At 47.7% G+C, this 24,447-nt stretch overlaps 1 protein-coding gene across 3 annotated transcripts in view; it reads left to right on the forward strand.

Annotated features, from left to right (window-relative positions):
- The window catches only part of SPAG9 (sperm associated antigen 9), a 1,633,747-nt gene that overhangs the window by 598,452 nt on the left and 1,010,848 nt on the right, over window positions 1-24,447 (forward strand). For all 3 annotated transcript variants that reach the window (XM_085617154.1, XM_085617155.1, XM_085617156.1), the window contains one exon: window positions 8,691-8,864. In XM_085617154.1, coding sequence (XP_085473280.1) covers window positions 8,691-8,864 — 174 coding nt within the window. The remainder of the gene's footprint in view (window positions 1-8,690; window positions 8,865-24,447) is intronic.

The following is a 24,447-nucleotide window of genomic DNA, read 5'->3' on the forward strand; positions in this document are numbered from 1 at the left end:
ATCACGTTTCCTTGTTTTCCGTGTATCGAATCGCTCGATAAATTCTTCAATTTTCAACCGAAAACCTTGTGAGCGGCCCTCTGGCCTAGTGGCGTTGGGCTAGCCTTCTGCCGATAGCACGGACTCCATTCCACATCTGTCCTTGGTGCCATGCCAAGGACCCTCGAACCGACCTACATCAAGTTTGTAACTTGTGTCCCTCTCCAGGGCACAAGGATGAAGACTGCGACGCTTGTAAATCGTTTCGGCCCAGAAGACTCTACGCGATCCCCAGGCTCGACGATGAGCGATGCAACGTCAAAGCATCCAACACACGTCGTATATCTTTGGGGAAGAATCTGAGCAAGAGGAGATCAAAGCGACCGCCGCAGAAGAAGGGGCCCTCTCCATTCCAGAGTCTGATTTTTTCCGCCATCGGGTTCGGCCCGGTATTGCTGCACTCCGGTTTGAAAACCGTTCTTCAGGTTCCCCTCTGGGCGCAATCCACTCTACCCTCAACGGTATTGTTTCTGCACACGTTTCCTTGTTTTCCGTGTATCGAATCGCTTGGCAAATTCTTCAGTTTTTGATCGAAAACCTTGTGAGCAGCCGTCTGGCCTAGTCTTGTTGGGCTATCCTTCTGCCGATAGAACGGACTCCATTCCATGTCTGTCCTCGGTGCCATGCCAAGGACCCTCGAACCGACCTACATCAAGTTTGTAACTTGTGTCTCTCTCCAGGGCACAAGGAGGAAGACTGCGACGCTTGTAAATCGTTTCGGCCCAGAAGACTCTACGCGATCTCAGGCTCGACGATGCGAGATGCAACGTCAAAGCATCCAACACACTTCATATATCTTTGGAGAAGAATCCGAGCAAGAGGAGATCAAAGCGTCCCCTGCAGAAGAAGAAGGAGCCCTCTCCATTCCAGAGTCTGATTTCAAGATCGATCTGGAGTCCTAAGATCTGCCTCCGGGACAAGGTGCCGTGAGTACTGAGGACCCCTTGCCCCCTAAATCTTCCAAAACACATAAGGCTACTGCACCACCTCTTCCTTCTGGTCAAGGTTGGCACAGAGACAATGTTTCTGACGCCCCACCTCTCGGCTCGGCATCAAAACAGACTGTCAAGCCTTCCTGCTCGGGACCGAGTCGACCAAAACTTCCTTCGGATCTGAAACCATCAGGCTCCAAGGACAAATCTAGTTTGTAGCTGAAATCCTCCGCTCCGAAATAAAAACATGCTTCGGAACCGAAATACTCAGCTCCAAAACAAAAACACGCTTCGGAGCCGAAACCTAAAGACAAACCCATTTCGACGCTGAAAGCTAAAGACCATGTCTCCAAGCCTCCGGAACTAATTTTAGACGTTCTTAAGGCCAAATTGGATCCTATGCAGATTATATTAATCCTGATACTGGACACATTTCGGCTAAAACAGCAGCAAAACGCAAACTTCCTTAAGAAGACACTGCCAAGATCTCTCTAAAGAAGGAGGAGGACATGGCACCAGCCCTGTTTATCCTGACCCACAACCCTCTCCTCCACCATCTTCTCCGCAGTTAACTGAAGATCCCTTGCATTTAGCCGCTCTAGGATCTCCAAATACAGATCCAGATAGAGATCATGGTGATGATGATGATACTCATTTGTTTGTAAACCCATGGAATTAGTACACTATTGATTCTCCAGTAGACAATGACCCAGATCTGTACCCTGCAAAGCCATCACCACCAGACGATAGCATGGCTTACCAACAACTCATTGCTAGAGCAGCAGAGTATCATGGGGTGGACTTACATAAAGAGACATTAGAAGAGGACTTTCTATTTGAAACACTCGAGTCCACACACAGGTCATGTCAAACACTCCCTATGCTTAAAGGCCTGATGAGGCAGGCAGATGATATTGTTAAAGACCCTGTCCAAGCACGTATTTTAACTCCAAGAGTAGATACCACTGGAGCATCGCAAAAACACAGGGCCTATTAGCTAGATATGACAGGGCACACTGAGATGAGATGGAGCAACTGCTCCAATATCTCCCATATGAACATAAAATTAAAGCACAGCAGTTAGTTAAAGAAGGGAAACTCATGTCTAACTCCTCAATCAGACACTGCAGCTAGAGAGATTACCACCAGCATTCTCCTTAGAAGGCATGCATGGCTTAGAATCTTGGCGTTTTAAGCCAGAAGTTCAAATGTCCATTTTGAACACCCACTTTAACAAGGAACACATGTTTGGTCCTGTAGTCGACCAGTCCTTAGTGAAAATAAAGAAGGACACTGAAGTAGCTAAATCCATGAGAGCGCTCCAGTCCCCATCCAATAGAGGCTCCTTTCGCTGCTCATTTTACGTAACAGGGTCCAAAACAACATCCTCAGTCCCAAATGCTTCCTCTTATAAAGGCAACAATCAATCCTCTCCCTCTAGAGGTTTCTATAGAGGAGGATATAGCGGGAACAATTCCAAAGGTACGGATAAAGCCACCATACCACGTAACACCCCTTCCCCTAACAAACAGTGACCTGCCCACACTTCCCCCTGATCACTTAACACCTTTCTGGGGAAGAATTCAACAGTTGGCAATCTATAAGAACAGACCAATTGGTGCTCAACCTCATCCAACATGGGTTATTGCCTGGAGCTCACCACCAATCCACCAAAAATTCCACATCGCATTCACAAACTGTAGTCAGACCACTTGCAGTCACTCAAACATGAGGCGCAATCTCTCTTACAAAAGGGAGACATAGAACCAATTCCATTACAATACCAAGGTTCAGGGGTTTACTCTTTTTTTTTTCTTCTGATTTCCAAAAAGGACAGATCATTAAAACCAATTTTAGATCTCAGAGAGTTAAACCAGTACATACTGTTAGAACATTTCCATATAGTAACGCTTTAACAGGTCCTTCCACTTCTACAGCAAGGCGATTTTATGTCCACACTAGACTTAAAAGACGCATATTTTCACATTCCCATTCATCCAGCTCAAATATCTCAATTTGTGATAGCAGGCAAACACTATCAGTTCAAAGTACTTCCATTCGTATATGTTTACAAAATGTCTAGCAGTAGTGGCAGCTCATCTCAGGAGACAACAAATTAATATCTTCCCGTACCTAGATGACTGGCTCGTCAAAGCCAGCACACACCAAAAGTGTTTAGAACACACTCAGACCCCACCACACCTTCTCCACAAATTAGGTTTCACGGTCTATATTTAAAAGTCTCACCTACAGTCTTCCTAGCTACAATCCTATCTGGGAGCCACTCTCAACACTCACATGCCTCTAACCTTCCCCAATGCAGCCGCAGTTTCCAGTATACAAACTCTAGTGCTGCAATTCCAAACCAACCAAACCTTGCCAGCCAGGACTTTCATGCGTTGGCTTGGAATGATGGCGACATGCATTGCAATAGTGCCTCATGTAAGATTACACATGCGTCAAATACAAGAATGCTTAGCGCATCAGTGGAATCAGTCACAGGGTCAGTTAATATATCTAGTGTTGGTAGACAGCCGCACCCATCGCTTTCTGCAGTGGTGCAACCCACGAAATTTACCAAAAAGGCGGCCTTCCATCGACCCTTTTCTACAAGTCGTGCTAACAGCAGATGCATCTGTCACTGGTTGGGGAGCACATCTCCATTATTACACAATTCAGGGTCTCTGGGACGACAAACACAAACAAATCCACATTAACTATCTAGAGCTTCTAGCAGTATTCCTAGCTCTGAAAGCTTTCAAATCTCATCTCACAGACAAAGTTGTCCTAGTCCGCACGGACAACATGACAACGATGTACTATGTACAAAAACAAAACACTCTCTCCAATTGTCACAACTATCTCAGACAATTTGAACATGGGCAATCCATCACAAGATTCACCTTCTGGCAGAACACCTCTCAGGAGTGAACAGTCAAATTGCTGACCTCCTCAGCAGAAGGAGACAAGAAATACATGAGTGGGAACGTATCCCCAAGTTCTCCTTCCATACTTTCAACAATGGAGATATCCTCAAATAGATCTGTTCGCCACATCAGAGAACGCACAATGCTCAAACTTCGCCTCCAGGTTCCCACACCCTCTACCCAAAGGCAATGCCCTACGGATTAATTGGTCAGGGTTATTTGCCTACTCTTTTCCACCTCTCCCTCTCCTTCCATGTTTGAGCGCCCGAATGCAACGCAGATTTTATGTGTAGGTTGTTGGTTAAGGGGCCATTTGTTATACGCGCAGATTGATGCATATGCATGTGAGAAGACAAGTGTTAAAGATGTTGATGTATAAGGTATAGGTTAATTGAGCACCTGTTTAAGTTAGGAAGGGATTCACACATACAGGATGCAGAATGTATTAGTGGACCATGTACTCTACTATGAGGAGTGACATGCACAAAATGGAGCTTGATGCAGTACTTAAGTCTACTTGCCCAGGTTAGTTACTGGAGTATGTATTGTAGTTGAGCATTGATGCACTGCTTGACTGTCTGGTATATGTTGGATTCTGAAAGGACTATCATTGCATGGGGCACTAGACTCTGGAGGATCACTATTCAGTATTCACATGGTAACTATGAATGGATATTTATTTAAGACCCATACATATATTTTAACACACATTAGGATTAGGGAAGGGTATGAATCTGGTATGTGTAAAAGTTGTTTGTAATGCACAAACATTTATTTCTTAAGATATTTTTTGAACATAGATTTATTCTGATTGAGGCAACACTGTGCAAGGCCTGTTCCACAGACATCCTCAATATGTAACTAAATCGAGACCTGATTAACATATTTTTCTCAAATTTATAGATTTGCACCATTATTTTGATCTCAGTGGACTCCAGGTGCATGTTGAAGCGATGAAATTATTTATGTAAATAATTTGAAGCTCTTTAACTCTTTTGTGTTTGCGTCATTAAAGGCTAATTTGATAAGACATTTAGGGCCAGATGTACGACCATTTGCTTTTGCGACTCACAAATTTGAGAGTCGCAAAAGCAAATGTACAACTGTGTCAGAGACACTGCTAGCGATTCCCAATGGGGTCGCAAAATGCGAAGCTCATGAATATTAATGAGCCACTTGCAATTTGCGACCCCATTGGGAATGGCTGGCCCTCCCTGGGATGGCGGCCTGCTGGGCTCAGCCGACCTCCATGTCGGAGACTGCTTTTCAATAAAGCAGTTTTTAGGTCTTGCTAGTGTAAGGCTGCACGCATGCACAGTCTCGCTGGCGAGATTTAGTGTTGACAGGGTATTTTCAGTAAGGGGCATTAAGCCCCGCCCCTCTTTCCCATTGGCCGGCATTACCGTTTATGGTAAACGGCAGCCAGCCATTGGGAAAGAGGTGCCGGTGACGTTTTCGCTTGGCTTTTCGAGCCGTCCCATTTGGACTGCCTCGCCTGCTTTGCGTTGGTTGCAAAAGGTTTCTTATCTTTATGGGGCCAAACACATGGCCCCATAAAGACAAGAAACGTTTTGGCAGGCGAGGCCACGGCAGAAAAAGCCAAACAAAAACGTCATGGCGAACGCTTGGGTTTATATGCTCTCGAGCCATGCTGTGCATTCTACGTTCCAGGTTGTGAATCGGAAAGTTTACCACACGTGCTGCTGCTACAGAGTGTGAGGTGAGGGGGGGCAGGGAGCAGTGGGCCTTGGGAGGGATGAGGTGCCGTTGCCCATTGAGAGGGTGGGAGAGATATGTGGGGCAGCTGGCGGGGTTAATATTACCAACTGAAATGGTAATAAACGGCAAGAACGTTATGGGGCATTAATAAAGTGCTAAGGGAAATAGTTGCAGGATATTTCTGAGTATTGGTGTATTCGCCTAGCTCACCTTTCACCGATTGTGTCTCGTCTGGCGAGGTCCCTGCCCGAGGGTGGATTTCCTCCTCAAGGCACATTTGTGGGGATGGGTGTATTGGGGATGGAGCCACCAGGTGGCTGGGGTCTGTGGAGGTTGGCGTGGGCTGCTTGGTTGCCGATCTAGGGTTGATGCGGTGTTGAAATGCCCGCGGTGACTGGAGTTGTGGTCGCCTAGACTTTCGTGATGGGTGCAAGAAATTAAAGGACGGCGTAAAATTCGGGGGGGGGGGGGGGGTAACCGTGGGAGTGGGCGGAGTTTGAGGGGAAGGGAGGGCGACACGGGAGTTTATTTTATGCGTTTTTATATAACGCGGACTTTACCCGAAGGGGTCAGGGTGCCATCGGACGGAGTGGCAAAGGTGTTGTTCTGGGGTGTGGGCGGAGTGGGATGGTTGGGTGAAGGAAGCGGGGACGATCGGCTGAGGGTAGGAGGGGTGGCGTTGTGGGTTTTGGGGGTCGAAGTGCTGCGTGGGAGGGTGCGGGATGGGGCGTGTAGGGGAGGTGGGCATTCCTCGGCGGGTCGGGTATGCGCAAAGGCTGGGAGGAGGCTTGGCGGCGGTTTGAGCACCATTCAGAGAGGGAGAGGCAACGTCTGGGCTCATTACATGTTGAAGGGAGGTGCCATGGGCACAGACAAGGTGTACAGCACCTGGAGGCTAATTACATCTGGGTTTCTCCCCTCCCGCTATCCTCATTTCTCTTCGGCCTCAGGTGGAAGGGGTGGGCTTGGCTTCCAAGGAATCCCTCGGCATTCCTGCCACATCTGGAAGTGGAGGAGTATGGGGGTTTGCAGTGCCAGGCATTGGTGGGCGCTACACCCACGGCTGGGGAGTGCAGCATTTAGGCCCCGGGTGACTAGGGGTGAAGCACTGTCTGGGGAGGGATGAGGAGGCGCTATACAGGGAGCAATGTCTTTGGGTTATGCAGAGGTCCCTCGGGGCGGGTGATGGGAAGAACACACTGGGAGGTTGATGCAGTCCTGGGGTGGGGGAGAACCTTTCCTTCTTTAAGAAGCACATCTAGACATTGGGGGTTTGTGCCCCATCTCAGGGTGCGTTTTGTGCATTTATTCCTATTATCCCTGGTTCAGCAACATGCTCATGGATGCCATGTCTACTCTGTATCTATGTCAATATTCTTTATGACACAGACATGTCACGTGAAGTAGCCCGCTGAGTTTGGGAGCTGATGAAATGTATCTCTGGATGTTATAACTCCATAGGTCTGCTCATGGCCTCACCTTCAAGGTGCTGTTTGATTCTGACTTAAGTCCCGAGTGAGAGGGCAGTGGTTGGGGGCTTCCCGTGTTCCTGCTTGGGGGCATTGTACTGTGAAGTTATGAAGCACAATGTTGGGTGTGAATGGGCAGTCAATTTTTTTAACTCTGCGTGATTTAAAACACATTCACACAGTCATGTGAACAAATATGCCTTGGTGACAGCACAATGGGCAAGCAGCTATTTCGTGACTTGTTGTCTAACATGGGGAGGTTCATAGAGTCACTAGAGGATTATGAGGAATCTGCTGTGAAAGTGATGGAAGAGCACTGATTTGGAATCACACACTCCTGTGGTGTTTAGGCCCTATGATGAGTGCGCACGGATCCAGATACAGCTAACATTTAAAAAGCTTCTGGCAGGCATCTGTGGGGGCCATAACCCCCCGACCCCTGGGGATTGTAAACATCAAGGGGCCTTCATGTCAAGCTCAAAGACCTCAGGTCTTATCTCCGGGAAACTCATTCCTTAGCTGCCCTCTAGGCAGGGACAGGAAGGCAGGATTACGGTTCCAGCACGAGACAAGCATTTGCACTGCAATGGGCCTCGCATTTACGCGAGTTTAAACTATTGGCATTGTAAATAACCATGCCGTTTATTAATCTTTTAAAAACAAAAATAAAAGGCATTGCCATTTGCAATGTTAATAGCTCAAACTCCTGTAAATGCGAGACCTATTGCATTTTTAATGCTTGTTTTTAAATGCATCCTGTTTTCCTTAAAGGAAAACAAGATGCATTCAAAACAAAGAAACGTTTTAGTTTCATTTTATAAGGGCAGGTAGTGGTCCCTGGGACCACTGCCTGCCCTTAAAAATTAATTTGGGAGCCACCAGTTTACAGTGGAGTTAAGATGCACATCAACATACCTTTTTTTCATTTCGCTCTACTTGGAAAATGCTTCCCGATGGTGAAATAGCTACTTTTGCACACACACAAAATAAAGGGGTGGTTTTTAGATCCAATTACCACACTTTCCAGTTGTTCTGGGTCCTAAATAATCAAGCACATATTGTTGTAAAAAGGGTATTGGGGAGGTTTAATATCCAGAAAGTTAACATTTTGTGGATGTTCACTTCCACTCCAGAAGCCATGACCCCTTCCATATTGGCACATCTTTCACAGTTGAAATTTTCCTCCATGTGGACAAATGTCTCAGATCCCAAATTAGTGAAGTGTGGGTCTCCAATTTGTATGCACACCACCTATTGCCTAAGCTAAATTTTATTTATAAAAGAAAAATAGCTTTGTATTTCTGCTACTTGCAGTGTGAAACATTAACCTACTACTTCTTGGCTCAATAATGATTTTTATTCTTATGATATACATGCACAACCAAAGCCAATGTTGGACATACTTTCCCAGGTTGAATTAACTTCCCAGGTTGAATTAACTTTAGGGGTCGGATGTATCCTTATGAACCTGCATACTGAGTCCCACACTCGTATATTGCTTGAACTATGTTCCGTTTCTTCCTGAAATAAATGAAGACAGGAAGCTCCAGTTTGTTTGCAGTTTTAACGGCCACACTTTATTTTAATATTTTCTCATGTTTTAGTTTCAGCCGACTTTTCAGCTCTTCAAGCAATGCTGCAAGAAAACCAGATCATCCAGTTAACGTTAAGTACAATGCCCCAACTTCACATATTACACCTTCCATCAAGAAGAGAAGCAGCACGTTATCAAAGCTACCAAGTGACAAATCTAAAGCGTTTGACTTTCTAAGTGAAGAGTAAGTATTAATATTTGTTGACTTTCCCTCCATGTGCTCAATCCTTCTATGCTTACATTGTGCACATTCAAATCACATTTTCTGTGTGAAACATTTAGTGCATTTTTAATTTGTGGCTCTTGGTATTTGTTGTCATGTTCTATAGGGTTTATGAATTATGGATGTGCTGCATTCCACTTCAAATAAAGATAATTATTAATGTTCTTCCAAAATAGATCATTTGTTTTTTTATGGCACTGCATGAGACAAAACTACACAATAATTTTTGTGACTGATTTACCTTTGTGTGACTTCTTTCAGCCATGCCCTATTTGTGTGGTGGTAACAGGATTCACTTGTCAAGAACTGTGAAAAATACTAGAAGGGCCAGTTACTTTTGTATTGCATAGTCAGCGAAGTCCTGCTGTCTTTTCATGACACCCTATACACACACCCAGGTTTTTAATATATACTTTGCTCCTGATTGAGGATTTGTGCACATCTGTCCAGGTTGGCTCTATAGATGTACTTTATCTAGACTTGACATCACTGGTAATGGTCTTTAAACTATACTCCTCGGGCGTAGCCAAGGCAGCCCTCTTGGCTGCCACTTCATAATGCAATTCCGTCTCTGGACTCCATGCTACCACTTACTGCCCATCCCTGATGGTGTTGACCTGGGCAGATGTGGTGACAGCCGTGTCTGCTGTGAGAGACTGTTGGGGAGGGCGTGGTGGCCACGAATTCGGAGCGGTTAGTGCCCCACCCGGCTGGCAGACAGCGCAATAGACACTGGGGCCAGCATCTGTTCCTGGGAGTTTGATGGGCGCCGGCGGATGACCTGCAGCCTGATCACCTGCCTGCTCCAACAGTGAGTGGACTACTCCTGGCCCGGGGGTTTCTGTTGGGACCCGTCTGATCTTTCAGACCAGAGCCGCAGGACGGCCAAGAGATACTGCAGCTGAGATATTCTCGCTGCACAGGTCGGTGCAGTACCGCTTGGACGATGCCTCCTTCTTCCGTGGCCCTAGAGCTCTGCCGTTGCTCCAGTCTTGCTGGCAGTGACCAGCTCTGGTTGTTCCCAAAGTGGTGAGTGGCTGGTGCCTGGGGAGCTGAAAAGGCTCGACGTGCCCGAGCACTCTAGAGATGCTAGTGGGGGCCCCATCGCTCTTCACCTGATTAGTAAACCCCCCCCCTCAGTGGCGGGTGCCTCCTGACTTGGAGCTGCTGTGGCGCCCATCTGCTGGCGAGCACTGGATATGTAGGGCCGCCTGGTGGTCGGTTCGCTGCACATGTCGGTGCAGTATCCCCCTTTTTCTCTGGAGGTCATGAATTTCTGTGGCGCTCCTTCTTAGCATCTTTGACCTGTTGTGGCTGGGGACACACCTGAGGCATGCCAAGCACCGGTGGAACCTGAGGGGCATACATCACGACCAGACACAGAGTACTGGAGTTGCTAGTCAGCCTGGACCCTCACCTCAGCCTGGATGATCCGGTGAAACCAGCAGAGGGCCTTCTCCTGCCCACCATCTGATTGTCTGCCTACCTGGGTTCCGGTGCTTCTTGGTTCTGGGAGTTTTGTCAGAACCCTTTGGCCTTGGATGCTGGAGCCATGGTGAGGCCTCAATCCACTTGTCCTTTTGCCAGGATGCGCCTGCTGCACATATTGGTGTAGTACCCCCTGGTCGAGCCTCTTTGAAATTCCTGCATCCGTGGAGTAAGCCTATGATTGAATCTTGCCTCTCAGCCCCTGGACAATATCTCGGGCCCTCGCCCCTCTCTTCAATGAGATATACACCCCCCTTTTCAGGGGGTCTACAAGCCTACTGTAGAGTGTCTGGGCACTAAGACGACTATCTCCTGAGAGCCCCTTGCGTCCGGGGCGGCGGACAATTTCTGTGTGTGCTGCGCACCCTGGCTCGACCTACACCTTGCTCCTATGTCCTGTAAATGGGGGTGTTGCGATCTTTGGATCTCTTTGCTAAGTGGAACTTTGAACATTAACCAGTGCTACTCCCCACTGTGTTATCAATATGGGTAAAGACAAAAGACCATGCGCCGCATCGACACAGATGCAAATGGATCACTACACTACGCGGTGGTCCTCCAGGTCCTCCAGATGGCGCTAAATCCATCAGCCCACCCAACGACCTTGCAGTTATTTTGCAAGCTATCCAGACCTTGCAGTCAGTGGTTGAAGCCAAAGTCGCAGAAGTAAGGATGGATGTAACCCTGCTCCAACAGGACCTCTAAAATGCCACTGCCCGGATTACAGAGACTGAATCATGGATCTCCACAGTTGAGGACGACGTCTCTACCCTTTAGACTCGGGTCTCCTCTCTCCTTACTCGCACGTTGGAACTCCATGCTCGTGCCGAAGATGCCGAAAATCTCTTAAGGCACAATAATATTCATGTTATCGGAGTCTCTGGAGCCATCGATGAGGCAGCTTCTCAGCGTTTGGCAGAAATCATGGAGACCTGGATTAAGTCTTGGATGCCTGATGCACATCTGTCGCCCTGGTTTGCTGTCGAGAGAGGTACAGCAGCAAAGGGGGTCCTACATGGAAATCAAGCAGAAGTTACAAACTATGGGCCTGCAATACAGTCTTCTGTTCCCGGCTAGACTCCAAATCATTTATCTTAATCTCACTTCTTTGATACACCCAAGTCTGCATGGCAGTGGCTTAAAGAAGATCTGCTGCATGGGGAAACCCTCTTCTCTTCCAACAACCAAAGACCTACAACTACTGCACATTTGCTCACCTCCACCCCCCTGAGGTCCTTCCACTCCAGGAGACTCATCTCCTGGGCGAACGATGTCCCTTCCTGGGCTGTAAAGGGTACAATAGGGTTTTCCATGCAAGATATTCCCGGGCAATAGCGGATTTGCCATTCTCGTGCGTCGCTCCTTCCCTCTTGTTGTTTTTCAAATTACGTGTGACCCACAGGGGTGCTTAATCTCCATAGAGAGTACCTTGGAGGAACGACTAATTGTTTTGATGTGTGTGTATGTCCCGCCCGCCTCCCTGTCACTCTGCCTTAGGGACCTTTCTGATCTTCTAGCTCACCTCCCGCAGGGACTTACTAAACTAGAGGTTGACTTCAGTGCAATCCTGGACCCTGACTTCATTAGCAGTAGTCCTACCACTACCAGAAGCGAGGGAGCCCGGCATCTTGCTGACTGGACTACCGCCTGGGGCCTTTGTGGAGATCCTGAAACCCTAAACTCTGTCTGTTTACCCACACATCAGACGCTCACCACACTCATTCCCTCATAGAGCTTATTCTTCTACCTGCCCCTGACTGTCAGTCATTGAGCCACATCAATATTTTGCCAAGAGGAATTTCGGCTACCTCGCCTTTACCTCTCTGTCTTGGGCAATCCCCCTCAATACTGCATCCTATGTGGCATATAAAAGCATGGTATTTCCACGAGAAGGCTTTTGTCCGCACATTGAAAGCATGGCACACTGAAAGCTGAACTCCATGCACACTTCCATAATAATTAAGGAACTGTTGTATGCATGATAACCCTCTGGGCTTGCGATTTTGCCAAACACTTGATCAGAACTCCTCATCACTCAACTAGAGGCCCTTGCCCTGCGTTTAGAACAGTGCCTAGCATTGGATCCCCATGAGGATGTCTCTCGCCAGCTGGGCCTCATCCGGGAAGACATTCGCCTATACTCCCTTGAGATGGCCAAACACCTCTGGCGAGCCACGACTGCTAAAATATGTGGCTGGGATGATAAGAATGGAAAGCTGCTTTATTGGCTGACCTCTCACCAGCAGGCGAATAGGATTGTCCCTGAGATAATCGACGACACATGTTTGTAACGATCCCTTCGAGAGATCCCATAGACTTTTACCCATTATTACGAGAAACTCTACTCTCTGCCGACAGACAGGGACCCGACGGCGCATAACCTCTTTCTGAACTCGGTCACTATTCCGAGTCTTTCCCCGAAGGATTCTCACCTGCTGGATGAACTCCTGAGTGTAGAGGAAATCGGGGAGGTGCTTTTCGGCCTGACCCTTAGGAAATCCCCTGGCCCAGACAGGTTCCCCTTTTAATACTATGCTGCGTTTTTGGAGCTTCTCTCTCCCGCACCTATTGCCATTATATAGAGAGACACGTCAGCCTGGCCTCTTTTCAGGAGACCTGGACTCAGCCACAATAGTTGTGATACCCAAAACATAAACCCCTTCTATGTCCTGTGTGAGTTATCACCCTATTTCACTGCTTAACTGCGAAGGTAAGGTCTATGCCATGATATCGGTGAACAGGTTAAAGCGGGAGTTTCCGGCATTGGTACAACCAGACCAGTGCGACTTTATGCCCTCACAGAGCACAAGACATTGTATTCGTTGTCTTCATGCGCCTCTAGCCCACCGCCATTGCCTACCCCAAGATCTAGCCTTACTCCTTATTGATTTTGAGAAGGTATTTGATACGATGGACTGGGGTTACCTACAAGTGTTTGGCTCGTGCTGGTTTCGGTATGCGCTTCTGCAACATGGCCCGTGTTCTGTTCTCCTATCCCTTGGCCGGGGTATGTGTAAATGGGGTTCTCTTGGATCCCTTTCCTTTAAACGGATGTACAAGACAAGGTTGTCCCCTCACCTCCCCCCCCCCCCCCCCCCTTCTTTTTGCTTTAGCTATGGAGCATCTGGCCCAACTCATCTGGAGAGGACTCCAAGTATAAGGGCTGCTTGTGGTACGTCACACATGAGGACCGCATCGCTTTATATGCAGATGATGTTCTCCTTTATCTAGCAAATCCAGCTGAGAGTAGCCCTTGATGCCTCAGTTTGCTAAAGAACTTTGAGAGGGCTTCTGGCTTGAAAATTAATCCCTCCAAATCTGTGCTGGTCCCCTGGCACCATCCAGGGACTGCTTTGATTGGCAGACGTCCATTGCTGTTCTCCGGCTTAGTTTTAAATACCTGGGTGTTTGGGTCGCGTTGCACCCTAAATTCATTTAGGCCCTTAACTGCCAGCCCCTCCTCAAGAAGGCGAGGTCGGACTTGACAAAATGGCAGACCCTTCCTCTTAATGTTATGGGCTGTATTGCGTTATATAAATTGATAATCCTACTACGCTTTCTCTACATCTACATTTACCACTTCACTTGCCACGGCCAATGTTTCGTGGGCTGGAGAGTGTGGTTGCGAGGACCTTTCTGTGGCGGGGCTTGCTACCCTGATTAGCCCTTTCAAATTGTCAATGGGGCACAATTGATGGCGGTCTGGGTATGTCTAATCTCTATCACTACTATCTTTCCTCTCACCTTCTTGTCATCCATGATTGGTTCAACGAGGGGTGGTCGGACCCAGCTTCCGTCTAGAACTTTCTTTTTTAGGCTTCTCCAATTTACAGGCTATGTTGTACGGATCTCCAATTCCTACCTCTATGCCTCTGGCCACCCAAGTGGTATTTCTCGCTTGACGAGTGGCTCTGTGTCATGTGCAATGGGAGGGCAGGCCAACTCAACAAACCCCTTTGTAGCATGGTTCTTGTTTAAGGGAGATGGCTATGCTTCAAGGCTTGAAAGCATGGATCCTCATCGGGATTTAGCTATTAGGAGACGTGTGGTAGTGGTTACACCTTCAGCAACTATATGCGCTTACACACACCCAATTCTATCAATATCTCCAAATAAGACACGCCCTCCACACCCACGTTCAGTCTGTCGACCCCCTCCCTTGTTCCTTCCCATAGAGGCCAAGCTCCTAATGGGTAGCTTGGGTCGTGGAGACATTTCGCAAATTTACCAAAACCACATAATTAATTCTCCCAGCTCACTTGATCCTTTAAAATCCAGTTGGGAAAGTTGGGTGGATCCTTTGGAGGAGGAAGACTAGTGCGATGCCCTTATGGCCCCCGTGAACTCTCGATTTCCTCAAGATGGAGACTAGTGCAGGCATATTATCTTTATTTTGCATTTCTTCCTCCTGCACGTCTGTGTAGAGCAGGCCTTCGTTTTACTTCTGCCTGTTCAAGTTGTGATGTTGGTCCAGCAGATTTCAATCATATGGTGTGGTCTTGTAGGAAGATACAACACTACTGGACTTAAGTGACTACAGACCTCTCTGAGGTTTGGGGATGGGGCGTTCCTCTCTCACCCCTACTGATCCTTCTTGAGATATTTGAGGGTGTGGATGGTACATGGGCTGAAGGGCATTTCTGGGTACGGCCATCCTGCTCGCAAAATGCTTTATTGAGACTGGTGTGCTCAGCATGAACGTGTGGTTTTTGAAGAGAGGGGTTACCCCCAAAAACATGGGTGGGTGTGGGGGAAATTTTCTGGGCCACTGTTTCTATGTAACTGTAATTTCGCATCCTGGGCCAGTGCTTTGTGCTTTAACATAAAGGTACTGCTATTTTACTTGGTACCGATATTTAATTCTTTACTGTATTATCTGCCATGTTCATCTTCTGCCTATCTTCTTTGTTACCAAGGTAGTGGCACAGATTTAGGATAGCCTTGAAATGGGCGCCATAGGTTTGGGATAGTTATTTATGATGGTAAACATCCTTTATCACACACTCTTTTCATGCATGCCATTATCCCTCAACCTTTATCACACAGATTCCTTTACCACGTATGGTAAGGTTAGGTAAAATATAAGATATATATTAGTCATTGGTGGTTGCCATTGACTAGTTCTAGTTAAGATCAAATTTCCATAGGAAAATCATCTTTTGGTTTGCTAATAACTTTGGTGCTGTTTTGTGAATCTTCACTAAACTTTCCAAAAAAGCTTGGCATCTTCCTGAACGTTTTGGACTAATCAGTCAACCGGGGCTAGGAAAAAGGGGAGTTCCCCCTTTCATTTTTCATAAGATAATATAACATTACTACAGCCATAACGCATGAACAAAAATTATGCCAAATTTGAAATAATGCTAGATCTTGGTCGATAAATAAATCATGCTGTGGAGGATTCGCTGAGCCCCCTCTTCCCCCACACTAGTCTTCATGAGGCCCCAGGGACCCCATCACCTGTGGCCAGTGTAATTTTCTTCGGGCCCCAAAGAGCCAAGAGGCCTTCCATCTGGAGTACTGCCAGCTGGATCACCCTTTCTGCCGGTTGATCCCTCCAAGCTTGTCACGACGTCTCTGGTCCGGACCTCGCCTCTGGCGCCTCAGTCCACATTGGTCCCTTAGACATTGATGGTGGTACCAAATTCATCGACTCTGAATGAGTAGATACCTGTAGTACTGTCCGATTTAGCGCTGGCCCGACATTGACTAAAGCTTTGCCCGACGACAGTTGCGGCACTGCTCTCCCTTTGCTTGATTTGCCACCTCCAAATGGGAGACAACACACCCAACACTCACTTTTTTGGCATGGAATCAGACCATCATTATGACGTGGGTAATGAGTTCACTCTATCAAAGCAACAATTAGTATAATGACTTTATGGAGGCTAGTGGTCTCAGTACCTCCCTTGAAACAGGCCTTCTTACTCGGGTCTAACGCCAGTAGTTTTCCTAATACTCCTATTGATAGGTAGTCTAAACAGGTGGAGACGGATTTGACAGCCAAGTTGGTGGAAAAGTAGACGTCAGCTACCTCTTTGGACGCTATTCCCTCACCCTTTGGAACTCGGTGGCTCAAGTCCTCCATGGTGTCTTTGAAGATCTCCGATCTGTCCTTCCTCAGGCAGTCCAGACGGTCGTTCACAATTGTTTTTGGCTTGGGCACCCCCAATTCCGTTGGGTCAGCCTTTGGCACCAGTATCGCTATTTACTGCTATACGTAGCTGTAATCAACCCAGGTTCTCAGGAATTTTCAAGTCCTCCCTTCTTGATATGCCATTTGACAAGACTCGCCTGTTTGGGGACAAAGTGGGTTCTACTTTAGAGCGATTTTAAAGAGAGTCCGGCTACTGCAGGCTTTCTTGGCTCATCCGCACCTCTCGCCAACTGCACCAACTTTACTGCTCCTGTTGCTGATTTGGTAAAGCTGTCGCAGACCACCAGCCTCAGCAAAGAAACCAGCAGTTTCGCGGTTGACCCAGTCATGCCTACCACCTCCAAGGCCAAGCCTACTGGCCGCCCAGTTCATTGCTTCACCTGCAGCCTGCAATGAAAAACCGCTTAGCATGTCTTTAGGGGAGCAGAGCTACCCAGTGGGAGGTTGGATCCAACGATCCTTCATGGATTGGCAAGCAATAACATCGGACAGGTGAATTCGGCAAATCGTTCCAGGAGATGTGCCTTACCCTTTCTTTCTTCTCTGCCGCACCTTCGATCCCCCACCACAGTGAGTGGCAGAGGGCCATCTTTCCATTGTGTGGCAGGAAGTGCAAGCTCTTTTTGCCAAATGGGCTGTCCAGGTTGCCAGTGCTGGAAGTAGAATATGGTTGTTATTTCTTCTACTTCCTGGTGCCCGAGAAGGACAGAGGACTTCGACCTGTTGTAGACATTCACACACTCAAATCCTTTGTCTGGAAGGAGAAATTCAAATGTTTACCCTGGCCAAGGTCTTATCTACCCTCGAACCTGGAGACTGGATGGTGATGTTTGGCCTGCAGGATGCTACCTGTGGTTTGTGGTGGGACAGGAGCATTATCAGTTTGCTGTGCTCCCCCTTGGTCTCACCAGTGCACCTCTGGTGTTCACAAAGGTGATGGCGGTAGTAGCACCACATCTTTTGGAGGTCATGAATGCACGTATTCTCCTACCTTGTCAACTGGTGTTAACAGAGATTATATTTAGGGGGAGCATTTCGTGGATACCAGGCGACACCCAGCAAGCCAGACACCAGCACGTACCTGGGGCACCTGGAGTCCCGCTGTCACGCCAGGATCACCGACGCTGCTTGGCGCCCTACCAGCGACCTCACATCCACGGCGGCAGGGCTGCACTACATCCCCCAGCCTGCTCAGCGGCGCTGGGGCACTTCCGCCCGCCGTCGCGCCCGGAGGCGCTTAAATCAACGAGGCTCCCTCGGTGGAGCGGGGGAGCATTTCGTGGATACCAGGCGACACCCAGCAAGCCACACACCAGCACGTACCTGGGGAACCTGGAGTCCCGCTGTCACGCCAGGATCACCGACGCTGCTTGGCGCCCTACCAGCGGCCTCACATCCACAGCGGCAGGGCTGCACTACATCCCCCAGCCTGCTCAGCGGCGCTGGGGCACTTCCGCCCGCCGTCGCGCCCGGAGGCGCTTAAATCAACGAGGCTCCCTCGGTGGAGCGGGGGAGCATTTCGTGGATACCAGGCGACACCCAGCAAGCCACACACCAGCACGTACCTGGGGCACCTGGAGTCCCGCTGTCACGCCAGGATCACCAACGCTGCTTGGCGCCCTACCAGCGACCTCACATCCACGGCGGCAGGGCTGCACTACATCCCCCAGCCTGCTCAGCGGCGCTGGGGCACTTCCGCCCGCCGTCACGCCCGGAGGCACTTAAATCAACGAGGCTCCCTCGGTGGAGCGGGGGAGCATTTCGTGGATACCAGGCGACACCCAGCAAGCCACACCCCAGCACGTACCTGGGGCACCTGGAGTCCCGCTGTCATGCCAGGATCACCGACGCTGCTTGGCGCCCTACCAGCGACCTCACATCCACGGCGGCAGGGCTGCACTACATCCCCCAGCCTGCTCAGCGGCGCTGGGGCACTTCCGCCCGCCGTCGCGCCCGGAGGCGCTTAAATCAACGAGGCTCCCTAAGCGTCGCGGGACGCGCGCGGGTGGCGCCGGGAGAAGCCCGGGACAAGGGCGGGACCGTCTGTGGCCGTCCGGGGCCGACGGAGGCCGGGCTGGGCCAGCCCTCTAACTGTGAGCTCATACCGTGAGTATCGATAATACTAATTCCCCACCTTATTATCCGTGTACTATGGCCGCTAGAAGGGGCGCTAAAACGACACCTATAGGAATGGTTGCAGGGACTCTCGATCAATTCATAACGAGAGCATCATCGGTCCTAGAACGAGAAATTGAACTGACGCAACGTCGTTTGTCCCAAGACCCTATCTTTCAGAGGAGATCCTCTCTGGGCCCTGTTGCACATGTATGTTCACCAGTCTCAATCCAGCCAAACAGAGCAATTTTGGACCCTCCTGCAGATGAAATTGAGGCCAATTTAGGTGCCCAGGCCGATGGCCCAAACCGATCAAACCAATCATTACTTGGCCAGCCTACAAACATATCTCCAGTTTTAATGGAAGTGAGTCCAAACAAACAGAAGAATCCACGATCTAAGGAAGGTGCAATTCCCAAAAAGAAGAAGGCTGGCACTGCACCTCGGGCCAGAAAACCCAAACAGCCTAAATCTAATAGTACTCTGGCATCTCAGCCCATAGAGCCATGCCCCTCTGAGCTCTTAATAGATATTCCTGTTAAGGCCGGCGGTGACCCTGAAACCACATATCCCCCTTACTTAGATTCTTTGGTGGGGAAACTGAGTTTGGTCTTATCCTCTTTTATTCAGCCTGTGGTGCATAAATTGAACTGTTTAGATGAAAGACTGGGAAAAATGGAGGCTTTGCTTGGGGGAAATATGGGCCTTAAAACGGACCTTCTTACCATTCAAACCCAAGTTGAAGCCTTAGCAATAACAGTCAATGCCCCACAGCCCCAACTTAAGTCAATGCATACCATTGGAAATGACCAACCTATTTTGCCTATTACACTGGGACCGACTTTGGCCTCTAATTCAAACGGCTCAAAAAATAACCTCTCAATTGTGGAAAAAGCATATCCTTCACAATTGGCAAATTCATCAAATACCGCTACTTCAGAGAAGGAGTCTTCAAACCCCCATGGAGGAAAACCTACCCACCGAGACTCACCTTGTATTAATTTACCCCCGGACTGTGCCCCATTTGTAGTGATTCTTACGGAGGTCCCCGAGTTAATGAGTTCCAAACAGGAATCTTATGAGGAACTCAAAAACAAGACAATCCACTGGTTGAACACCCATAGACCCTTGCCTAGATCAATTCAAAGCAAGATTTTGTTTGTTAGAAGGGTGGGGTGGGTGGGACATAAACCAAAAAATGTGGATGGGGACTGCATAATAATTAACTTTGAGGATTCATGGGCTGTTGATTATATTTGTAGTTGGCAACAGATAGGTTTCAATACAATGATTAAATCTCTGAGGTTAGACTATTTGTATCCAACAGATCATGTTTATCCTTTGTCTGATTATGGAAGGAACTTTGCGAGGCCACAGCAGGAGGACATATGGCACTATGTACATAGAAGTAGGGGTGGCCAACCTAGGGGAGAAGCAACGGGAATTCCCTTGAGTAACAGATATAGTTTGCTTGATCAGGTGGATTGACTCTTCGTGCCCCCCAGTTCCACCTTGATCTATCATCTAGATCCTATTAACATGAAAGGTGCTTCTAAGCCCACTAGGAGGGAGCACATGGAGGTAGTTAAAATTGCAAATAAACCTTCGCCCCATATAGTAGGCAGAATGATGTATGATGAAAAGCTTTATGCAAGTATAGGGGAGTCTAGGGTTGACCCACCTCTCCCCATGATTGACAATCGCACCCTGGACACACAACTCCAGACTGCCACTGTGCACCCAGCTCCTCTCCTAGCTGGCCCTGGGACACTTGACCATGACGAGTTAACCAACAATGTATGCCTGAGGCAAAAGCAGGCACTGCCAACCCGGTCCTTTAAAATCCTATCATGGAACATAGCGGGACTTACATCTAACCTAGACATCCCGGATTGGTGTACCTTTGTGGACTCTCATGGGATTTGTTTATTCCAGGAAACGTGGGCGGTAGGTCCAACCCACAGGCTGGGGTTTGTTACCTTTACGGAACCTGCATTAAAAGGTAATAGAGGAAGACCATCTGGGGGGTTGTGTATCTGGGTGGGCATCCATTTAGGTTTTACGTTGAAAAAGTTAGAGACAAATAGCCCTGACATCTTATGCATCCTGATGACCCATAACAAAACACCAAAAATGGCCTTGATTTACATCTATTCTCGGTCAGTACAATCTGGCAGAAGCTCTACAACCTTGGATAACCTAATTGCGCTGCTACATACGCTTGGGGGCGATGTAGTTTTGCTGATTGGTGGGGACTTCAATTGCCATTATGAACCCCTGCAAGGGGTCCCTCCAATCACATTGGCTGAGGACGAAACTTGGTTAGTCCCGCCATCTAATGCTTATCCTGTGAAAAACTGGTCTGCCCTAGCCCTCCAGCTGACCTCTCTTACCTACACGTTTTCCGTCAGAGCCTGCAACGGACGCTTCAAGAGCGATACCCCAGCCCAGCATACTTATAATGCCTTGGGGCACACATCTATTATAGATTACTTTTTGGTGAGCTTGGCATCTTGGCCAAAAATCCTAGATTTTAGCGTAGCGCCCCGCATAGAAAGTGACCATAATCCCCTGATAATCGAGATGGATTATCAGTTAATCAGTGGGGATAGCGCCCTAGTTAGCTCCCCAAGTAATAATTTAAGAATAGTACAAGGTGGGAGAAGAATTCGATGGGCGGTCGCCCATTCATCCATTGAAACTATGGCAAAACTATATCATGATGCTATCCCCCTGCTCGAAAGGGCATATTCCACCCTTATCAATCCTTTGAATATGGATGTCGAGTCAATGGCCGATATTCATAGTGGAATGGTTGTTATATTAAAGGACACCTTTTATAAGGAAGGCATTGCCAAACCTAAACAACAAAACGATAATAATTTATGGTTTAACAAATCTTGTAGGGACGCAAAAAAAGCGCTATTGCTGGCCTTAAGGCTAGGCAATAGGCCTAATGTCATCGTAGCCAGAACAGAATATAAAAAATTGTTAAAAAATGCCAAATCAGAATGGGAGGCAGACCGTTGGGCGGCCATTACATCTGCACTTGCAGCAAAGGATTCAAGGACCTTCTGGAACCTTGTTCATACAGGGAAGCCAGAAGGTAGGACCACGATCCCCCCCCCAACATCCCCGAAGAAGCCTGGTCTACTTATTTTAAAGATCTTTACTCACTTTCCTCTCTATGTACAAATCAACTTTCCCTTAGTCTTCCGGCCCTGAACTACACATGGCCAGCGCTATCTTTTTCATTGGAGGAAGTAAAGCTGGCCATTTCAAGCATTCAGTCTAATAAAGCGCCAGGACTCGACAAGATTCCTGGTGATCTATTTAGAGAAGAACCAGCAGTTTGGGGCCCATACCTTCTGGTATTATTCAATGCGATTTTGCAGGGCCTACCACTGCCAAGTACCTGGTTGGGGGCGGAGATTATTCCAATACACAAGAAGGGTTCTCCCCTCCAACCTTCAAACTATAGGCCGATTAGCCTTATTGACGTCACACAAAGAATTTACGCAAGGCTATTGCTACAACGTTTAGAGACTTGGATCAGTGACAATGATATATTGACGCCGCTACAGGGGTGGGTCAACCCTATAATCGCAATTAATGTTTTATTTGCAAAAATTAGATCTTTTCAATAAACATTTGAAAATGTATTATTGATTCTCTTCTTTGTAAAATGTTGGACATGCAAAAGTGACAAATGAAAGGACTAGATATGTTTCCACAATTTCCTTGTGAATAAGAGTAGTCATGTTCGAGGTTACTGATAGGTTTAGGAGTTTAGATGCAGTACTGTGAGTTAGCTGATTAAACATTTACTGATGATATGAGTAGACTCAGTATCAATATTGTGAAGTTTCGTTGACCTAATACACAGTCCTACTGAATTTGTAGGAACTGTTTATCATGGCACCATCAACATTCTAGGTTTGGTACTTCTTTAAATGGTCTCCTGAGTAGTTTCTCTAGTGTGGCAAAAGCACCTATATTGCCTTTATGAGGAGACGTTTGTGGTGATAAGGGTTTATCCTCCTCAGTTTAATAGGAAGTACATATTTCTTTCTGTAGTTGATCAAGCTTGGTCTTTTAAGAGGATAGTTCCCTATATTATTTCATTTCCTTGGAATTCCATTCATTAATGTGGCAACGCAAGCAGTGGTTATTGCTGTTAATTGTAGACAAGCAGTAGCTAATCATTTAACTAGATATGGATTCGCCAGTGGAGATGTTACCTTTGTGGTTGAGGCTTACAAAGCATATAAAGGTGACATTTTTTATCCCTGGGGTACTTTTCCTGCTGTCTCTGAAAACGTACTAACATTTTGCACTTATCATGCAGCAGCTGTTCCAGCAGCATATATACCTTATGAGTATGTAGAAATACCGTTAACTTGCCTGTAACATCACAATTGGTTCCAAGGCACCCTCTCACATACACTTCAAAATATAGGACTGGGCCCTCTCAGTAATGAAGAAGCAACCTAGCTTGTCTTAGCAGGTTATACGGCTTTTCCACATGCAAATGAGCATGAGACGCTTGCTCTCTTGAACCATTGGCTTAGACTGTATTGACGCCTGATACAGTACATTTTGCATACAATAACTACTACCCCAGTAAGGGCTCCTGAAGCTGGTTGTGCGCAGTCCACTGTACCTGCAATTAGTCCAATTACTATTAAAGGCATTAGGGTAAGATCCCAGCCAAACATGATGAGATTGCGTTTTGGGTAGCACAAAAAATAAACCTGCTTGAGGCAGTGTTTCCCCATACGGGAGCCCAATAATTTCCTCGATTGTGTCTTCCACTTAGTATGGTACCCCTGGTTAGGGAGTATAATACTTGGGGAACTGTATTTGCTTCCCTCTACACTATTACTCATGGTACTCTTTCAATTGCTGTTTTGCCTGAGGAGCTTAAACAGAGTCAAACTGAACATGGAGCAGCCCCTGCCCTAGATTTGGGTATTAAACTCATTGGCAGCATTACCTCAGTGTCCTCAATTATTGTAAGTAATATTTGGGGAGGCAGCTTCTATAGGGATATGCCAATGTCTTGCTTTAGTTTCAGCTGAGTAGGCACCTGGTCCCCTAGCTTGCCACTTGCTATTGGTCTCTGGTTCCTGCTTGATCCAGTTGCCCCTTATGATCAAATGCCACCACCGCTGCCCGGGTTTTCATGCTCACCGTATTTCCTGCCAACAGAAGCCCGCCCACCCCAAGACCTACTTAATACATGCTGCAGTTGACGTGTCACTGGCGTGCCAGAGGCGAGCCCATCTGCGCCTGGCGCCAGGAACACTGGCCCTCACGACCATCCAACACAACACCACAACCACACATCCTCCAACCTCTGGCTCGCCCAGCTTGTCCAAGGACCGACCCACACAGCAGGCCACACCCTCAACCCTGTTTTCATCTCCAACAACAGGATCACCATCTCCCACACAACCCAGATCACATGGTCCGGCCATTTCATCCCACAATTCAAGATACTCGCCCATCAAGCCACCCCACCTAAAAAATCAGGAATGCCCACCCCACTACACCGGGAACCTTTATGTCGGCACCAAGCTCTTTACTAAATGGCTCACCGACTGAGCCAACCACAATGCTCCTACCAGAAACAAGACCCACAAAAACAACAAACGACTCAGCTGGTACATGAATAACCTCAGGGAGTCCAAGTGCCACTGCAAACAACTTGAGAGGAAATGGAGACTCAACAAAAATACCATCGCACGATCTACATACAAAGCCACCCTCAACCTCTACCAC

This window comes from Triturus cristatus, chromosome 7 (assembly GCF_964204655.1).
Source record: "Triturus cristatus chromosome 7, aTriCri1.1, whole genome shotgun sequence".
NCBI classification, from domain to species: Eukaryota; Metazoa; Chordata; class Amphibia; order Caudata; family Salamandridae; genus Triturus; species Triturus cristatus.